Source organism: Candoia aspera, chromosome 1 (genome assembly GCF_035149785.1).
Source record: "Candoia aspera isolate rCanAsp1 chromosome 1, rCanAsp1.hap2, whole genome shotgun sequence".
Lineage (NCBI taxonomy): Eukaryota > Metazoa > Chordata > Lepidosauria > Squamata > Boidae > Candoia > Candoia aspera.
The window spans coordinates 313,621,806-313,643,554 of NC_086153.1; the positions used below are offsets into that span (position 1 = coordinate 313,621,806).

A 21,749-nucleotide genomic window follows, 5' to 3' on the forward strand; every position below is an offset into this window, starting at 1 on the left:
ACCCCCCTTTGTCCCCTGCGTTGCCCTGCCATTGGTTGAGGGTTTCCGGGATCGCCCATCCTCAGGTTTCCATTCTTCTGCTGATTGCTTTCAGCTGGGCGATCCCCGTTGTATTGCCGCTGATGGCTTGGGTGGCTCCGTGATTCGTTTAGCTATTGTTTGTTAGCCGTTAGTCGTTGTGGGTTGATGGCTACTTAACTTGTGCCCCTTCACTTATTTCCTTGTCATTGTCATGAGTGCCATTGCGCTGATGACTTTAGCTCAACGGCACTCATGACACCTTTGGCTGCAAAGGATGTAGTCAATCCGATTTCGGTGTTGTCCATCTGGGGAAGTCCATGTATAAAGCCGTCTCTTAGGTTGTTGGAAGAGAGTGTTTGTTATGCAGAGTGAGTTGCCTTGGCAAAATTCTATCAGCCTATGTCCTGCTTCGTTTTGTTCTCCCAGGCCATGCTTACCTGTAATTCCAGGTGTCATTTGACTGCCCACCTTAGCATTCCAGTCTCCTGTGATGAAAATAACATCTCTTTTAGGCATGTTGTCCAATAGGTGCTGCAGATCCTCATAGAACTGCTCTACTTCAGCTTCTTCAGCATCTGTGGTTGGGGCATATATTTAGATCACTATGATGTTAGATGGCTTGCCCTGAATTCGAATTGAGATCATTCTATCGTTTTTTGGATTGTATCCGAGCACTGCTTTAGCCACTTTACTATTAATTATGAAGGCTACTCCATTTCTTCTGTGGTCCTCTTGTCCACAGTAGTAGATCTGGTGGTCATCTGATGTGAAGTGGCCCATTCCAGTCCATTTCAGTTCACTGACGCCCAAAATGTCTACCTTTAATCTTGACATCTCAGCAATAACCACATCCAATTTGCCCTGGCTCATAGATCTTACATTCCAGGTTCCAATGGGGTGTTGATCCTTAGAACATTGGATTCGCCGTCCACCACCAGCACCGTCGGCCACTAGCCGTCCTTTCGGCTTTGAGCTAGCTGCGTCATCACGTCTGGGGCTAGCTGAACTCATCCTCTGTTCCTCCCCAGTAGCATTTTGACCATCTTCCGACGTGGGGGTCTCATCTTCCGATGGTATACCGACATATCTCTGGTTGTACTGATCCATTGAGTTTTCACGGCAAGAATACTGGGGTGGGTTGCCATTACCTTCCCCAGGGATCGCATTTAGTCTGACCTCTCTGTCATGACCTTCCCGTCTTGGGTGGCCCTTCATGGTTTAGCTCATGGCATCACTGAGGTGCTCAAGCTCCAGCACCACGGCAAGGTAACGATCCTTTGCTGAAGCATACTTTACATGCTTTTTCTAATTTGTTTTCCTCTCTCCTTGTATCTATTGTTTTTTTGTTAATCACTGTTCAGTGTAACTAGGTAGCAGGTTAATTGTACATATAACTCCATTTTACAAACTTCAAAAATAAGTGAGATGCCACCCCATTTTTCCAACTGCAATTCCCAGCACAGCATACCCAATGGCCCACTCACCCCATCTTCCCAGAAGCTTCCTTCATCTGCTCGGAATGTCCTGCCTGTCCCTGACCTTCTCAGCATCATCACTTCCATCAGCTGCTGCCATCAATGTCCCAGTGCAGTAAATCCTACTGGCCCAACCCCCCCCCCTATTTTCCCACCATCCCATCTGCCACTGACCCATGCATGGTTCAGTTTAGTCACAGGCTACCTGAAACTAGTTGTTTCATGCACTGAATGTTTTGTACCTCCCTACAATGTATGGATTGATTTATGGATCTGAGAGAAGAAAGCATAGTTTGCAAGTATAAAAAGGTACACAGATGTACTGTAAATGGCATTGGTATACATTACAGTTAATTTATTTTCTCGTCTCTTCTCTTTAACTTCTTTTGTTACTACTTTGCTGTCGGAGACTAGACATTTCCTGCAACATTTTGCTTTAAAGTCCATTTGTATATAGTACCCCTCAATCTGGAATTTAAATTGAGTCAAGCAAAAATGGAAGTGGTAGAAATATACATCCTGAAATTAAAAAGAATATTTGATTACAGATGGAAGAAATGAGCATACTTAATGTGTGGTCTTGTCCACTGTAGAGAAGAGAAGAGAAGAGAAGAGAAGAGAAGAGAAGAGAAGAGAAGAGAAGAGAAGAGAAGAGAAGAGAAGAGAAGAGAAGAGAAGAGAAGAGAAGAGAGAAGAGAAGAGAAGAGAAAGCCAAGCCAAGCCAAGCCAAGCCAAGCCAAGCAAAAAGGGGCAGAGAGGGAACTGCTCTGCTTGAGCCCCCTAATAGCTTACAATATTTGAAAGTGGGCATGGCTGCAATCTGGAATTCTGAATAGAAGTATTATTTTAATTGAAAAAGTAGATTTCACAACATCTTATTGTGCACATCCCGCTTGTTTTCATATTATTCAAAATCTGTACCTTTATTTTACTTAATTAGCTTAATATTTATATGCTACAATAATAAGACACCTTACCTGTGCACATAATGCAGCTGATGAATAGAATGAATAGCAAGAACCATTTCACCAATGTAGAACCTGGCCATATCTTCAGGAAGCTTGTCTTCAAACTTGCTAAGCAATGTCAACAAATCACCACCCACATAGTAGTCCATTACTAAATACTAAAAAACAAGAACACTTACAGGTAAGAATCACTGCAGAATTATGTCATAACTAATTAAATGAAGCTTTCAGTGGAATAGAACTTTAACCTATATTTGTGGAAACTAGAATCAAAGTAGATGGTTTTACTGGACCCACTGACTTTAACTGTTCCCTCTCAACTAATAATTAAATTATGCAATTGAAATAAACATGAGAATTTAAGCTAATTTAAGCCATTTTACAGACAATCATTATGCTAGACACATTCTTTTTCCCCCTTAGGCGTGTTTCATATACATATACTAGTTTACAAAAGAGAAGCATCAATACATACAATAGAATTAAAGAAATACAACCTCAGACTTAATAATTGTCATAGGAATTTAAATGTATTTAAATTTAAAAGGAAAATGGGGGATGAAAAAAAATTCTGATCATATTGTTCAAGAGTGTTCTTCCTTCCCCCTTTGTTGGAAAGAAAAAAGAAAAAACAAACTCTAATTCAAATGTCCTGTATAAGAGCCAAGGAAATGTGTGGTTTAGGAGTGCTAAAATATTATGGTTCATGATGCAGTAACTATGCTGAGGCTAAGAACTATGATGAGGCTGTCATTATCTGGGTAGAAGATCACCTGCAAAGCTAAAAGTTTCTGTCTTGATTGTCATAAGAAAATGTTCATGTACATGGATTCCTTTCAATTGGGTTATCATGGAAATAGGGGATTCACTGCAATGATTAGATATAGTCAACAAAGGAGATATTGCATAGCTGTATTTTACCATGATAAAAAATTCCTAGGCATATACCAGATATTCTGCTAAACTCCATGGAGTGGGCAGAATAAATATTTTATTATTTATTAAATCTAAATAACAACAACAACAACAACAATTCAGTAGTTTAGTGTCAGTATTTCCTGAAAGTTAAATCACAAGAGTAAATTGCTGGAAAATATAGATTAGCCAAAGCCATACATACTATACTGATAGCATGTACTTCTAACAAGCGGTTTAGTAATGATTAGAATTTTTCTGGTGCTTAACAAGTTTATTGAAAACATCATTTAAATATACTAATTTTCCTATTTTTTATCACTTCAAACCATAGGCTGATCAGAGTAAAATGATATTTCAGAAAAAAATAATCTTAATTCCTATCCACATCTTAAACAAATATAAAAATCAAGATGTTATAGAAAATGGCCTCATACATCAGCAGGGAAACCATGGGTGAGCTATCCTTTATGACTTAAATGTGGCCTACTGAACTTGTTAAAGGATATTAGGTTAAAAAATATAATGTATAATTTAGACAAATTATAAATATTTATGGCTTCTACCTAATCAGATTGTAGCACTGTGATAATAAATGGGTGAATTAATTTGATCTGGAAAATAGAATGAACAAAGGAGGGAGCTAGCTCTCAGTCATCTGTACTTTAGTCAAGGTTCTTAAAAACTGCCTCAATTTCATACACTTGAAATTCTTCCTTTGGCACTCCCTTCCTCAACAACCCTCCTCAAAGACGCAAACCAATCAGAATATCCCAAGTAAGTATTTGCATTTTTCCCATCTCTCTTTTGACAAGATGGCTATTTACTTCTTGTTGGATGCAAACCTTTTAGGAACCTCCAAACATATGTACCAGGGATGTAATCCTATGCACACTTACCTGGTAGTAACTCATTGAAATCAGCAAGATTTATTTCTGAGTAAACATGCATAGGATTGTACTGTAAAGGTGGTTTCTTTTCAATACTATTCCAGTTTTTACTGTCCGCAAGTGCTTCAGAGCTGAAAATGAACATTACAGAAGCCACAGTTGGCCCACAAACCGGTTTGGCCACTTCTGGATTTTAACAGCAGTCTTGAGATTTTGTGTATAAAATGACACATAACAGTACTGTGCCAAGGTAAGTAGCTAGATAAGTGTTTAACTGAACAATTTATTCATCTAATCAAGTTTACTCTAGCTCATTATACTTAATGGCAAACTAGAGATGAAAAATAAAGTGAGTAACTTATAAATGAATTGTATTGGAATTTGTTTCTCTTTCAGAAAAAAACAAAAACAAATAAACATATTTACCCAAAAGGAAGATGGCTCTGGATTTTAGATTCCAACCCCAAAATGAAGATTAAATAGAAACAAAATATAAACACCCAAACAAATTTTGTATACTTTTCAGCTGTGACTGCCGATTCCTATTTAAAAGTATTCTACAGTATAAGAACGTTTACCCCTATAAAAATGTGTGCAGCGGCCAGCAGCCATACTTCAAAAAAGAAGAGAACCAGAGGCATACTCCAAGGAAGAGCAGAGCCAGAACAAATATTAAATGTTTAATTAAATTAATGACTGCCAATAAAAATTGCCTGTAAAATAAGGTATCCCATCTATAAATTTAATTAATCTCCTATTTGCATAGGCAAATAGATACACACAAACTACTCCCACACATATTATTACGCACAAGTAGGCATATACTCACTGCAATGAGAAATTGCAGAAATCTGGGCTCAGCTACCATAAATTTATACATGTTTATTTGCAGTAAGGGTGCTATGGCAGGGAATTCTGTTTAGCCCAGCTTATTCCATTTAACTGAAATGTGAAGTGGGGAAGAAATCCTTGGGTTCTGAACTGCAAGAAGAAAATGGGAGGCCTCCATGCTGGGCTGCAAACATAAGGAAACCTAAGATGCTTACTCCATACTGAGTCCCATTAAATTCTGTGTTCCTTACTTCCAGGAAAAAGTGCTTAGGACTTTTAGTTCTGTTCAGTCAATTTGGTAGTCCCATTTTTCTCAGGCTAAGCAACTGCAGTGAAGAGCCCCTTTATCCATTCACCAAGGATGATTTTCTTGAGCCCTCATTTGTTATATAGACAGAGGAGGCTCTCCGCTGCAAACAATTATCCATTACAAGTAGAGGGTAGTAATAAACAGTCTTGTCTTCTCTTCATGAGAAGATGAAGGTGACCTACAACAGTGTTTTCTCCTACTCCCACTGCAACAATTCCTTCCCTTTCAGCTATTTGTTTTAAGTATTTGCATTTCCTATTTCTTCTGCTCCAGCACTCTCAACAAATAAAAATCAAAATCCCCTCCCCTTCACAGATTACCTCACTTGGGGGAAAAAAACCATCTTCCTTTCAGGTAAATACAGTAGATAATGCTCTAAATTCAAAATATTTTGAACTGAGAAACCAGATTAAGAACTACTCCTTTATAGGCTTATTGTTCACACATACCAAATAGTTTTCATCTTGAAAAGCATAGTGCAATGTTGTAATCCATTGGCAGTCTCCGTTCACCAAAACATCTCTCTCTTCTCGAAAACAAGCAGTCTAGAAGTGGAAGAGTGAAAGGGGGAGGGAAAGTTGTTTAATTATTCTCTTGACTTTGACAAACAAGGATGCAAATATTACATTAATGTTTACATAATATAAAATTATAACATTCATAAATATGGCACATACTTCCTATTTCTCCCTCTACCTACCCCCCACTAATCCTACATGCTTTAAGCATTTAAGGACTATGACTACTTCTAAGGGAAGCAGAAGGGAGAAGCTAATTATGACTTCAGGAAAAGTACTTCCTTTTTTTTTTAATGAATGTCCTGGCTGAAGACTTTTATGTTATAAAGGAGGTAAAACCTCCTTTATATGTCAAGTATCTAGGAAGTATCTAAGAATGAAAAGTAAAATTAGGATTTTTAAGCATATATCATGAAACTTATTTGCATCAATTCTAATTTCCTATTTGAACTCTTAGACCCAGAGCATGAAGGGATAGGTATCTCCTACTCAGCCTGAACCATGCAATTCCAAGTCTATTCAAACTTCTATTAACCTTACTTCCAAACTTCAGCAATTATCAGTATGAAGAAATTGCATTTAAACATTAGCATGCTAAATTTCAGAATCAGTTTAGAAAGAGCTAGTCTACCCTATACCTAGCTTTTAAATTTTCTCTATTTGGAGGTTCACTGGTAGTTTGTTCTATTCCATCTCTGAAACTGTTACCCGCTGTCCGTTTAGCAGGACTTCTTCTCTATTTTACACTGTTTATTTTAATATGAAATAGTATCTCACCTTTATACCATTCAGAGAATAAATCCATACAGTTTGTTAAAGGTCTGGAGAATAACAGTATATATTTTTTTCTATAACATTTCTATAACATTAAGTGGCCAGATATTATTTCAGTTAGAATAATCCTGCAAAATGTATCAATTACATTATGAATTTCTTAAGTTGAATCAGCATAACCTATACACTGTTACAACCATTTTCCTAGAAATATAACAATTTAAAACTGGAAGATTCTTAAACAATCCGCCACCCTACTCCTATTATAATAATTTCAGGGTCATACCACAAAACATTTCTATATATCATTCCAAAATATGCCTAAGTTTAATTGGTGCAGAAATACACAATTTACTTTTTCCTTACCTTCATGCATAAAGTACCCAATTCCTTATTTTTGCCTAATAGTTTTATTACCTAACAGTTCTTTCATTGTGACATTGTATCCAAGTATTATAATTACATAATTATCAACTACTAATTATAGTTAATAATTTGAACTATCCTAGGTAGCATGATGGAAATTTCTAAATCTGCTATGAATTAGCATTACAAAAACCAATCTCTTTATGACATAATGTACAAGGCTATAACTTTTCAGCAAATATTATTTTGTTGAAAAAGGGTATTATCTTTTTTATAGTCAGGTTCTGCATCATTTACCTATGTTTTATAATTTTGGGAATATACCACAGCAATTCACCTTAAGTTGGCCTTCCCTTAAAATATTTGGAAAGCTTCAGATAATACAGAATGTTGAGCAGCAGGACTTTTGGACATAACCGTACTGGAAACTAATCTGCACTGGTTCAGGATCCACTGCAAGATATTTGAAGAGATTTATGATCACTAAAGTATATATGGCTGTACCTATATGAATGTGGTAGTGAAGAAGCAAGTCAAGAATTTCCTTTCCTATATTTGGACTAGTGAAAGGCAGATTTTGGATAGCTTCCAGGAATTAAAAACAAAAAACCGAGGCACTGTAAAACTCTGAAATTAATAGAGGATATGCTATAATGGGGAAATAGCAGACTCTGTTTATAGATTATAATTCAAGATTAAAATATTCCTATTAGAGTGAAAAGTAGACATTTGACTACAAATGCAACTTCCTATTCAAAACCTAGCAGTATGCAAAATTTCGAAGCTGATCAAACTGAATACAATTCAAAATGCCCCACTTTGAGAAACAGCTGTTTTGAGTGCAAAATGGGCAGCTGCAAGCCTTTTGGAACCTTTTCAAACTTACCCATTTCCAAAGTGGTTGAAATAGCCCATTCTGAGTTTGTAACAGCTGTTTCACATTTGGGATGGGATTTTGAATTTAAATTAGGGCATTTCAAATTTGAATCAGTTGGATTTGAAATATTTTGTATATCTTTACCAAAAACTCTTTAAAATTTGAGTATTCTTATTGAAGTTGGCTATATGTTACATAAATCATCACGCTTAAAAATTTTGGTGAATGAATTGTTGCTTTATGTATGACAACACATATTACATTAAATATCTTCATTATAATAAATAAAATACGCAAAATCTGTTTGCTTAATAGTCAACAATGCTTTATTGATTTACTTTTGCAAAACCTACTTCTTTATAAAAAGGAACCAAAAACATATTTTCCTTGAAATCCTGACTTTCAATGCAATGGACATCCAAGCTTCCATTTAGTAATTTACTTGATTTTCACAGTAAATAAAAATCATGCCATATTAAAAAAAACAGGCAGACAGACTGGTAAATATAGTTATACAGATAGCAATAGATGCCTCAAACAAAATCACTTCAGGAAAATACATTTCCTATATCTTTAAGTAGTAATTCTTTCTAATGTGGCAAAAATTCACTGTGATCTTCTTTAATGCCATTTACAAAGAAATCTAAATTGAAAACATCAGACTTACCTCTGCCCTTTTGAGCATTTCCCATTTATTTAGGATTTTCATTGCATAAATGCGCTCTGTGCACTTCATTTTTACAACTGCAACCTAGAATTAAAAAAAAAATTAATTAAGTCAATGACATTTTAGTATTATTTATTTATTTATTTATTACTGACTCTAGGCAACTTACAGATAAAAAATTAAAAGAAAACAAGGTATATCAAGAAAAAAGTCAACCGACCAAACATAAAACCCAAAGAACCAAATAGCAAAACTAACAATTCCCCCTTCCCCACCAAAACCCCAAACCAAAGGGGCTCAGTCACCATCCTAACCAAGGCCTGGGAGAAGAAGCAGGTGTTTAAGCAGTTTGTGGATAGTCAACAGAGTGGAGTAGTATGAATCTCTGGGGGAATATCCTTCTGCAGAGCAGGAGCCATCACCGAGAAGGCATGATTCCTAGGCCCCATCAGATGACACTGCTTAATTCACAGGACCTGGTGTGTGCCAAACTAGCTGACCTCGTTGGACAAGGACAAACATATGGAGACATAGCCCTATGCCATGTGGGGCTTTATAGGTGATAACCAGGACCCTGAATTGCACCTGGAAGCCAATGGGGACACATGTGTCTACTGGGACACTCCCATCAGAATCTGTGCTGCTGCATTCTGGACCAGCTGTAGCTTCCAAGTGGTCTGAATGTATTGTTAGTTTCTGACTATCAAATTGCTGACACACCACAAGAAGTTGAATTTATATTGCACTGCAGTATATATGAAATAAGGGACGCGGTGGCGCTGCGGGTTAAACCGCTGAGCTGTCGATCGGAAGGTCGGCGGTTCAAAACCGCACGGCGGGGTGAGCTCCCGTTGCTCGTCCCAGCTCCTGCTCACCTAGCAGTTCGAAAACATGCAAATGTGAGTAGATCAATAGGTACCGCTTTGGCGGGAAGGTAACGGCGTTCCGAGTCGTCATGCTGGCCACATGACCCGGAAGTGTCTATGACAACGCCGGCTCCAAGGCTTAGAAACGGAGATGAGCACCGCCCCCTAGAGTCGGACTCGACTGGACTTTACGTCAAGGGAAACCTTTACCTTTACTATATATGAAATAGTAATTCAGTATGGCAGTAAGCAATTTCATTTTTCAACAGTAAATTAAATTGGAAGCCTTTTATATGAAGATGATAATATGGCAAATGTTATAGATTACCACACTGGTTTTCAAGAAAAACAGTATTTGTATTATTATAAAACATAAGCAGTACATTATATTATTTGGGTACAGTGATATTTATACAGTACTGGCTAAAGTTTATTAACACTCTAATGTTTAGATAACTTAAACCTTTAAAGATAAAGAAAAAGAAGTTATATCAATATTAACTATGATTTTAAGAATAGAACAAAGAAGAAAGACTAGTAAAGTTAACTTTGCTGTTCAAGCCAAAACCTAGGTAAGGGGTTCATGAAAACTTTCTTCTGTGTCAGCTGTAACAAAAATGAGGGAACCCAATTTTCATGTCAGCCACTCCCTTTAGGAGACAGACAAGGTCATTTTGGAAAGCAGCCAAGATTCTTAATGGTGGATATATGTGTTCTTTAAGTGAGGGATTGTTTCTGGTTAGACTGAATTCATTGCAATTACCAGTTAGCTTTCTCCTACCCTTGAGAGTGCTTTGATTCTTTTGCAGGTCACATGCATAAATTATTATTATTGCTGTATAGTCTGGGATAACTGTCTTTTATTTATGCTCAAATCATTTACCATAGATGAAAATTTGAAAATTGCCTCCTCCCCCAAATATGTGTGCTTTACACAAGCATACATATACAAAGGTGGAGAAATCTTATGCTTTGACAATTAATATTGGCATCTAGAAATTTGCCACTTGGTGCTAAGAGAATGAGTCAGAGTTTTCTTTTTTCTTGTAGTACTAGTGTTTGCTTTTTTCCCTCCAGATGCCCAGTCTAAAGTTATCAGCTTTGATGGCATACTGTATTATACCAATATCCACCCTCCCTCCCTTCCTTCCAGAATTTTCTGAATTATTTTAATACGAATATGAAGGGCTTCTAACAGTATCAAGCACAGTGGAGAAAAATGGCAGATCATTTAGCAATTAACAATGATATGCACTTAATTAACCCAAAGTATTTTCCTGGACTAATACATTGTTCTATTGTTTTATTATAACTTTTATGTTTTATGTTTTTTTGTTTTTACTATTTTTTATTTTTATAATTTTTGTTTATAATTTTTAGAATTCTGTATTTGCATTGTTTTTATTTTGTTTTTATTTCATTTTTCTTTTTTTTTGCTGTTTATTTAGTTTTGTCTCTTTTTTCATTAATATGTACAGACAACAGTAAGTAACAGTTACAGTGGAGACCTTAATATTAAGTATTAAGCTTAGACCTTTGCCCTTTCCTGGACCAGAAATCCCTTCTCACTGCCATTCATACCTTATTCACTTTGTGTGTGGACTATTGCAACATGCAACAGTGGAGATGCCCTTGAAGACCACCCAGAAACTACAACTGACACAGAGCACATTGATGTAGGCAGTTATGGGCTCACCTTGGTGTGTTTGTGTAACACCTTTGTATGCAATCTGCACTGGTTACCAGTGAGCCTCTGGATGCAATTCAGGATACTAGTCATGACTTGTAAAGTCCTTCATGACATAGGGCCTGGCTATCTGAGGGACTGTCTTCTTCCTATTTTTTTCTGCCCATCTAGTAAGATCTGACAGAGTGAGCATGTTCCAGATCCCTTCTTTAAAAGAGTGTCATCTGATGGGATCCCAGTGGCATGCTTTCTCTGTCACAGTGCCTGCCCTGTGGAATAGTATCACCCCAGAAGTCTGAGTTACCTTGACCATGCCATCCTTTAAATAGGCCTTGAAGACCTGGTTGTTTCCTTAAGCACTGGGTTAGGAAGTATGTGCCTTGGTGAGAATTTTGTTAATGTGTTGTATCTATTAGTCCCCTGCCTTCCTTTTGTTTTTATTGTATAGTATTTGTTTTTAACTTGTACTGTATGTTGCCCATAGTTGTTACAAATTTGGCAGCCTATAAATTTGATTTACAAATAAATAATATTGTGAAATGTAACATGCAGGTACAAATAGATAATCCTCATTTATCTAGCTTCCATGGTTAAAGGGAGGTAGGTTCAAAACAAAGAATTCCTCCATTGGAAGAATCTGTATCGATCAACTAGCCAACAGCATGTTTCCTTAGTCATCCCTAGCCTTGCAAATAAATGTATATGAAAATTATACTCTGCCTTCTAGATTGCCTAAAAACCCTTTCCCAAACTACATTATTCACATAACATACACTTCTAATTTTTAATTAGTTCACAATATGGCATATAGACAATATCAATTCAATATTATTATTCTTCAGGGATCTTCTATGGACAGACATCAGTCCTTTCCTATAATCAACAGAGTCCAGAAAATAAGTTTATTCTGTTTGCCTTGTCTTTAATGATGCTCTCCATATGCTCAGGCAACTATATGATAACAACATGTTCAGGAATGCTTACTCAGAAAAGGAATTTTCTACACACAAAACTATGTTCTTTCATTTTACTATAATTAGGAGAAGCCAGTAGGGAACACGATATAGAGATTTAACTTCTCCTACAAGACACAAAATTTGTACTCCAATCGTTTGTTTCATAAAGCACTTCTTAAAGCGATTAATACTTGATTATGCATCAGTTAATCACCAGAGAGGAAGTGTATTGTCCTAATTCTCTTCTAGACCCATATGTGGACTAGAATGGGGAAAGAACAGGTTAATGTTGCCAGCACTAGACCAAGATACAGTTGTTCTGATTGAAGCTTTTTCTCTATAATTATGCTATTTGGTGTTAATACCAAATATTACACTTCACTGAGTGTTAGACATTTCCAAACCTCTTATGGTCAAGCATGGAGCTAGAAGAACCCTTGAAGTATAAACATGTATTTTCAGAGAGAATGCTGTTTCTTGATCAACTATTGAACTGATGTACTAATCAGGAGCAGTTGTTAAGTGTGGATTAAGTTAGCATTTGCTCTCATCTGGATTAAATTATCGTTTACTATGTAGCCCACACTTCAATAATACAGATGCCACCTCCTAATGTGGTATTTATATTATTAAAGAATTCTTGGATTATATTTTCCAAACAATTCTCCACAAATTAAAAAAAAGTTTATTTCTATGACTGCTGTATTCTTCTATAATGAATGTATTAGTTCACCTAAAATAATATTATTATGTATTATTATGTCTCTAGAATTATTATGAACACTGGAAGAGCATATGCATTAGTCTATAATAGCAACAAAGATTCCTGAAATACCTTAAACAAACTAGCTTTAAGTTTTGTTGGCTAGAATCAGTCTGTTCAAAATATACACATAAAACAATGTACTAGAAACTAGTGAAATAAGCATATCTAAAACTGAGCTCTAAAGGCATCTTACCTCACCAAATGCACCTCTGCCAATGACTTTTATGATTTCAAAGTCATCTCGATGAAGCTGCATTTCCTTCACCAACTGTGTAAATGGTTTGGCTGTTTGAAAATAAGAAGAAATCACAAGTTAAAGTTCGTGTATTTCATACTGGTGTAGGCTTCCATGGTCGGCATCAATCTGTATATTAGTCTAAGTTTGTTAGTAAGCCATCAAAAATTACTACCTATATTACAGACCATATGGTCAGGAAGAAGCCAATTCTTTTTCTAATTACAAAGATCCCTATCTAGCCCTCTTGACACAACTAACGAATGACTTAAGAAAAAAAAAGGGTCCAAACACAAGCCCTTAACCCACATACATTTTTCAGTCCAAATAAAAATGCTAGCTAAGCTAGGAAGCAATTAAGCATTGAGAATTCTCAGACACACAGAATATAACAAGTATTAATAAGATAAGCAAGCCTAGCTGCAAGAAATTAATGACTAACCTTGGGAACACAAGGCTTTCAGAGAGCTGCTAAAGTAAAAGTAAAGCTTCAGATCAAGAATTATTTGACCTTTTGAATCTAAGAGAACCATTCTATAATGTTATTAACACTGTATATTATCTCATTCTTCACATGCCCTATTAAATAATTTACTGTGAATATGCATTTAATCATATTAATAATCCTAACCTTATCAATCACAAAAAGAAATGTTATTTGCAATTAAGTAGTTTGGTGTTGTCTATATCCAACCAAATATTTATTATTGCAACCAATCAATTAAAGATGATCTGTATATGTCAATAAAGAGGGCTTGTAGCTCCATCCCTCTTAGGCTTCTCTGTTCTGTCTCCAGTACCTAAATCTGTCAATAAACTTTTGCTTCAATATAATTGTCCCTTGGTCTCTGGTTTAAATACATCCCTGGGAGAATTCCCCTACAGCAGTCAACACAATGTTATCAGTGCCAAATTCAATAAACATCTTTGTCTATAATTTTCATTTCCCAAATATGCTCACAGGATCTGCAAGAAGTAGTGCAGGACCAAATCTTGTTTTCTGAAGGACACCAACTGGTCCCATGTTCAGTTACTAACCCAATGTAGTCTGGAAGTAAGACCTATAGGAGATCTAGAAATACAATTTACTGGCAGTTTACTGGGTGGGTAGGGAAGATAGTCCTAATGTATTATCTTCAATCACCTCAGATAAAACTAGCTGCTTATCAAGCCAGATCCTAGAGATATGATTATGTGCCATCAAGTTGGTGTTAAGTCTTAGTGACCACACAGATAAATTTTCTCCATGGTGATCTGTCCCTAGCCTGGTCTTTCAGGTCTTCCAGTGGTGCACCCATCACCACTGTAATTGAGCCTATCCACTTTGATGCTAGTCATCCTCTTCTTCCCTTTTCTTCAAGCTTTCCCAGCATTAGAGCCTTCTCTAGAGAGCTAGGTCTTTATATCATGTGTCCACAGTAGGATAATTTGAGCCTGGTCATTTTTGCCTCAAGTGAGAACTGTGGGTTCATTTGTCCAATGATCCATTTGTTTGTTTTCTTAGTGGTCCACGATATTCTCAGGAATCTTCCTCAACACCAAAGTTCAAAAGCATCAATAGTCTTCCTATCCTGCTTCTTCAAAATTCAACTTCCATTTCTATAGCATGTCACCAGGAATGCCATTGCTTATATTATTTTGATCTGTGTAGGTATAAACACATCATGACACTGAATATCTATTCCAAGGCCTTCATGGAAGCTTGACCAAATGCTAGTCTCTGGAATATTTCTTGACAGCTTGTCCTTTTACTGTTGATGTTTGATCATAAAAGGCAGAAGCTAACAACCACTTTGATATCTTAATTATCAGTTCTACAACCCACTACAAGTTCTATTACCATCAGTTAAGCAATAAATATGGTTTATAAACCACAATGGTTGGATTCATACAATACACTAATCCAAAATCACATTATGATTTAGTGCAATTCAGTACATGAATAATCACAAAAAATTAAAAATTAAAGGCATGTTTAGAGCATTTTAGTATGTGTTGGTAGAAAGGAAACACATTAAAACGAAACAGACAACAACTCTGAAAGGAAAGAGAACCTGCTCCTATTACAAATTTACAACACTTTCAATGCTGTCGCATTCTACAGAAATACATGCACCCACAAATAGCTACAAGATGTTTCTAAGAAAGATAAGAACAATTCCTAAGTGTAGCACAGAAATCAATAGTTCACACAACAACCCTGGCATTCTATTTGTTCTAGTCCTCTTTTGAAATTAGCAGCCTATCAACTTAAGACACGTCATTACAACAAAACAGACAGCAACTCTGATTCATTAATAACTGAACAAATTATAAAACCAACTTTCAACAGGTAAACTGTAGCATGAAAGGCACTGTCACTCAGCAAATAAGCCAGCCACTTTTTCAGAGATATACATAATGAATAATCCACTTTGTCTATAGTATAGCAAGAAGTATTTATGGGAATAAGTAAGTACTGTAATCATAGAAGAGTGCCAAGACCTGGCAGTTGTAGCCACTTCAATAGTTTCTTTCTTGGTTTTAACTGCTTGCAGCACAATATTTCTTAAAGAATGACTCAAAGTTGATTTTAAAGATATGCAAATAGTATACGCTTATTCTTCTTTGATCCCGTTTTTAAATCAATATACAAAAATTAAAACTCTTAGCAAAAGAGAGCAAGAAAAAAAAAGCTGATTCAACCTTGTAGAGTAGAATTGAGGGATATATGTGTGGAGGTGGAGGTTTAATTATATACATGGGTTAACATATACAGGAGACTGGAATGCTAAGGTGGGCAGTCAAATGACACCTCGAATTACAGGTAAGTATGGCCTGGGAGAACAAAATGAAGCAGGACATAGGATGATAGAATTTTGCCAAGACAACTCACTCTGCATAACAAACACTCTCTTCCAACAACCTAAGAGACGGCTTTATACATGGACTTCACCAGATGGACAACACCGAAATCAGATTGATTACATCCTTTGCAGCCAAAGGTGGCGGACATCTGTACAGTCAGTAAAAACAAGGCCTGGAGCTGACTGTAGTTCAGATCACGAACTTCTTCTTGCACAATTTAGGATCAGACTAAAGAGATTAGGGAAGACCCACAGATCAGCTAGATATGAGCTCACTAATATTCCTAAGGAATATGCAGTGGAGGTGAAGAATAGATTTAAGGGACTGGACTTAGTAGATAGGGTCCCGGAAGAACTCTGGACAGAAGTTGGCAGCATTGTTCAGGAGGCGGCAACAAAATACATCCCAAAGAAAGAGAAAACCAAGAAGGCAAAATGGCTGTCTGCTGAGACACTAGAAGTAGCCCAAGAAAGAAGGCAAGCAAAAGGCAACAGTGACAGGGGGAGATATGCCCAATTAAATGCAAAATTCCAGAGGTTAGCCAGAAGAGACAAGGAATTATTTTTAAACAAGCAATGCACGGAAGTGGAAGAAGACAATAGAATAGGAAGGACAAGAGACCTCTTCCAGAAAATTAGAAACATTGGAGGTAAATTCCAGGCCAAAATGGGTATGATCAAAAACAAAGATGGCAAGGACCTAACAGAAGCAGAAGAGATCAAGAAAAGGTGGCAAGAATATACAGAAGACCTGTATAGGAAGGATAACAATATCGGAGATAGCTTTGACGGTGTGGTCAGTGAGCTAGAGCCAGACATCCTGAAGAGTGAGGTTGAGTGGGCCTTAAGAAGCATTGCTAATAACAAGGCAGCAGGAGATGACGGCATCCCAGCTGAACTGTTCAAAATCTTGCAAGATGATGCTGTCAAGGTAATGCATGCTATATGCCAGCAAATTTGGAAAACACAAGAATGGCCATCAGACTGGAAAAAATCAACTTATATCCCCATACCAAAAAAGGGAAACACTAAAGAATGTTCAAACTATCGAACAGTGGCACTCATTTCACATGCCAGTAAGGTAATGCTCAAGATCCTGCAAGGTAGACTTCAGCAGTTCATGGAGCGAGAATTGCCAGATGTACAAGCTGGGTTTAGAAAAGGCAGAGGAACTAGAGACCAAATTGCCAATATCCGCTGGATAATGGAAAAAGCCAGGGAGTTTCAGAAAAACATCTATTTCTGTTTTATTGACTATTCTAAAGCCTTTGACTGTGTGGACCATAACAAATTGTGGCAAGTTCTTAGTGGTATGGGGATACCAAGTCATCTTGTATGCCTCCTGAAGAATCTGTATAACGACCAAGTAGCAACAGTAAGAACAGACCACGGAACAACGGACTGGTTTAAGATTGGGAAAGGAGTACGGCAGGGCTGTATACTCTCACCCTACCTATTCAACTTGTATGCAGAACACATCATGCGACAAGCTGGGCTTGAGGAATCCAAGGCTGGAGTTAAAATCTCTGGAAGAAACATTAACAATCTCAGATATGCAGATGATACCACTTTGATGGCTGAAAGTGAAGAGGAACTGAGGAGCCTTATGATGAAGGTGAAAGAAGAAAGTGCAAAAGCTGGTTTGCAGCTAAACCTCAAAAAAACCAAGATTATGGCAACCAGCTTGATTGATAACTGGCAAATAGAGGGAGAAAATGTAGAAGCAGTGAAAGACTTTGTATTCCTAGGTGCAAAGATTACTGCAGATGCTGACTGCAGTCAGGAAATCAGAAGACGCTTAATCCTTGGGAGAAGAGCAATGACCAATCTCGATAAAATAGTTAAGAGCAGAGACATCACACTGACAACAAAGGCCCGCATAGTTAAAACAATGGTGTTCCCTGTAGTAACATACGGCTGCGAGAGCTGGACCATAAGGAAGGCTGAGCGAAGGAAGATCGATGCTTTTGAACTGTGGTGTTGGAGGAAAATTCTGAGAGTGCCTTGGACTGCAAGAAGATCCAACCAGTCCATCCTCCAGGAAATAAAGCCAGACTGCTCACTTGAGGGAATGATATTAAAGGCAAAACTGAAATACTTTGGCCACATAATGAGAAGACAAGACAGCCTGGAGAAGATGCTGATGCTAGGGAGAGTGGAAGGCAAAAGGAAGAGGGGCCGACCAAGGGCAAGATGGATGGATGATATTCTAGAGGTGACGGACTCGTCCCTGGGGGAGCTGGGGGTGTTGACGACCGACAGGAAGCTCTGGCGTGGGCTGGTCCATGAAGTCACGAAGAGTCGGAAGCGACTAAACGAATAACAACAACAACAACAACATATACAGATGGTCCTTGTTTTATTACCACTCATACAGTGACCATTCGAACTTACAACGGTGCTGAACGAGTGGTAGTTATGACCAGCCTTCACACTTACAGCTGGTGCAGTGTCCCACAGTCACATGATTGCGATTTGTGCCCTTCCCTGCTGGCTTCCAACAAGCAAAGTGAATGGGGAAGCTGGCAGGAAGTCGCAAGTTGTGGTCATGTGAGTTCCTCGCTTAACAACCCACACAGTCCTCACTTAACAATGGCAACCGGGACTGCCGGAACTGCCATTGCTAAATGGTGAGGTCACATGGTTTTTCAACTTACAACCATTTTGCTTAATGACGGAGTTTCCAGTCCCAATTACCGTCATTAAGTGCTAATATAAACATGAATAACAAGTTTTAAAAAGTAGTACATTAATGTTTGTCGTGTAGAGAATATGAATTGGAACAAATTGTGCAAGAAATGAAGGAAGAGTGAATGTTTTGAGAGAAAGGGGAAAACTAAGATGTAGTATGTATAAAGACTTCTATTAAGTCTTTATGTTCTTACTTCTAGTAATAGTGATTCTCAAGGACAAAAATATATAGAAAGGTATATTCAATGCTGTTGATGTAAACTTCACTTAGATAATTTTTCCTTTTATCTCTTAACTCTATTTTTTACTTATTTTTAATAACCTACTCTTGTATAATATTGTTTGCATACACAGGGGTATGTATGTATAAGTAACAATTTGTAGGCAGATATTTTAATCAGTTGTTTTCATCCAAATTACTCAAACTAAAATTTAACTGTTAAAAAATACAAAATATTTGGAAGTGGATGAAACACAAATTTAATATATGAATAAGATAGCAGCAGTGAGATTCACCTCTCACTCACACGATCATAAAATAATTTTAATATTATATATCTAGTCAAATGGACTTTTTGAGTGGTCAAATGGCTAATCCTAACCTGTAAATAAGCTTTGTGTGGTGCAGAGCAGTAGGCGGCAGTACTGCAACCAAAACTCTCCCCACTACCCGAGTTCGATCCAAGCAGAAGCTGGATTCTTGGGTAGCTGACTTAGGTCGACTCAGCCTTCCATCCTTCTGAGGTCAGTAAAATGAATGCCCAGCTTGCTGGGGAAGATGACGACTGGGGATGGCAATGGCAAACCACCCCGCTATAGTCTGCCAAGAAAACGTCGTGAAAGCGGCCTCCCCCCAAGGGGTCAGACTTGACTGGGTGCTTGCACAGGGGACCTTTCACCTTTCAACCTGTAAATAAACTGTAGAATTGTAAATTTTCTTTAGTAAAGTAGAATTAACAATACAGAATAAGTCAGAACCAATCTCTCTAGCTGAGCCAGTCATAATAAGAAACTGTGGTTTATTCAAAAGTACTTTTTCATTATCTCCCTTCTAATATAGCAGAAGAGGATGGGAGAAATAAATGAACCTAAGGCTTACTAAAGTTCATTTGTATAACGTTAAGCTACAGCTTAGCAAACAGGTTGTTATGGCTTGCACTATCAGAAAAAGTAGCTTTCTCATGAGGATTAATACTACTAGAATTACTGGCAACACAATATTAAATATGCTCCTAACAACTAAGTGCAATGGATTTTTTTTTCTCTTGACTCCAAAGCAGTCAATATAAATTGATATTCTGACAAACAATTAAAATAGACGGACATAGAGCCTCTGAACATTACAGAAAAAAAAATAGGCTTTCTTATGAACCAGGATGATTTCCACTTAAGTACGGAGCATATTATCATCATCATCATCACCCCACCTTTTTAAAAAAATATATACATATACATCAACTCAAGACAGCAAATATACCTAATGGTCCTGCCTCCTATTTTCCCCACAGCAACAACCCTATGAGGTAGATTGGTCTGAGAGAGTGACTGGCCCAAAGTCGCCCAGCCAGATTTCATGCCTAAGGGAGGCCTAGGAGTCACAGCCTCCGGGTTTCTAGGCCAGCATCTTAACCATCACACGAAACTGGCTCTCTCATTATCACTTTCTTTGGCTTTACATGTATCAATGACTGGACATACCAGATTATCTTTAGATAATACATAATCTTTTGGTATTTTAGCAACAACAAAAATTTTTACAGCCAACACTCTTTAGGACACATGCTTTTGTTAATTTTTTTTAAATCATCCTTTTTGCATCCAGACACAATCTAATATTTTAAAACCTTATGTTAAAATAATTATTTATTCTGGTTCTTATATTGTCTATTTTCGTAATTGTTTATGGTTCCTATACTGTCTATTTTTGTAATTGTTTATTTATGGTTCTTATATTGTCTATTTTTGCTAATTATTTATTATTGATCTGATTCCAACAAAAGGTCAGACTGCTTTATACATAATATTAATCTAATGTTATTTTGAAAATTCTTAATTTTTCACTGCATATAAATCCCTTTTCTTTTTTCTTTTTTTCCCTTTGTGCTTGTGCTATTAAAAATATAATAAAATAATGCATTCTTTTTACACATTGTATTCAAAGTAATAATTTCCCTCATCAAAAATACCTTTTAAAAAAAATGAATTTTGAGATCAGGCCACAGATTCATGCAGAGCATGAGAAACCAGTATGGGAACAAATTGCTTAGATTTATTATTATTATTATTAAGAAAACAATGCTGGAAAGAAAACCCAATATTCGGCTTGCGAACAAATCAGAAAAAATATCCAGGTAGTGGATTAGTTAATTAAGAATCACCTGAAGTTACAAGAGATTTCTAATCCAAAAATATGTTCTACTTTACAAAGCAAAGAATACTGCTTTATAATTGGTCTAAAGTAAAACAGCAGAAATCAAAGTGAACCTCCCTCAAATTCTTGCCAAACTTGTTTACATTTTGGTGTGTGTTCTTTAAGAATGGGGAACAGAAGGATTCATATTATGCCAGACAACTGAGCAGAAACTAATGGTTCTCGCTATTTCCCTATCAAGTCATGATTAAACTGTGTAGTTTTTTCACAACTGCATTTAACAGTTAAATGAAGTTAAAATTTTGCCCATTGATACATCTCACAGACACATAGATCAAAAAACTTCAAACTTAACCACCAAGAGGTAGGCATCTTTTGCAGTGAAACTCATTCTAGATCCTTATATGTGGATAAATCAAAGCTAAATAAATCAGAGCTAAATAAATCAGCACTAAATAAAGCGGTTATCTTGAAAAAGGATACCATTCCAAAGTTTAGAGGGATGGCAGCATTTCATTTTTAAATGCTTTACAACCATAAAAAATTCTCTACAAGTACAAAAACCTATACAATGCACAATACAATTATTACAAAGTCATATGTTACTTGCAATAGCATAAGTATGTGCACAAAACTACAAGTGCATGCAAGACAGCAGGAACGCCATCTTCGCGCAAACCGCAGTCAGCGCCTTTACAGATACAGAGTTCACATACTTA

The 21,749-nt window shown here is 36.8% G+C and overlaps 1 protein-coding gene across 5 annotated transcripts in view; it reads right to left on the reverse strand.

Moving 5' to 3' along the window:
* The window catches only part of CDC42BPB (CDC42 binding protein kinase beta), a 125,101-nt gene that overhangs the window by 72,528 nt on the left and 30,824 nt on the right, over positions 1–21,749 (reverse strand). For all 5 annotated transcript variants that reach the window (XM_063290365.1, XM_063290364.1, XM_063290362.1 and 2 more), the window contains exons 2-5: positions 13,081–13,172; positions 8,613–8,696; positions 5,860–5,955; positions 2,474–2,622 (exon numbers count right to left, since the gene is read on the reverse strand). In XM_063290365.1, the coding sequence (XP_063146435.1) occupies positions 2,474–2,622; positions 5,860–5,955; positions 8,613–8,696; positions 13,081–13,172 (421 nt within the window). The remainder of the gene's footprint in view (positions 1–2,473; positions 2,623–5,859; positions 5,956–8,612; positions 8,697–13,080; positions 13,173–21,749) is intronic.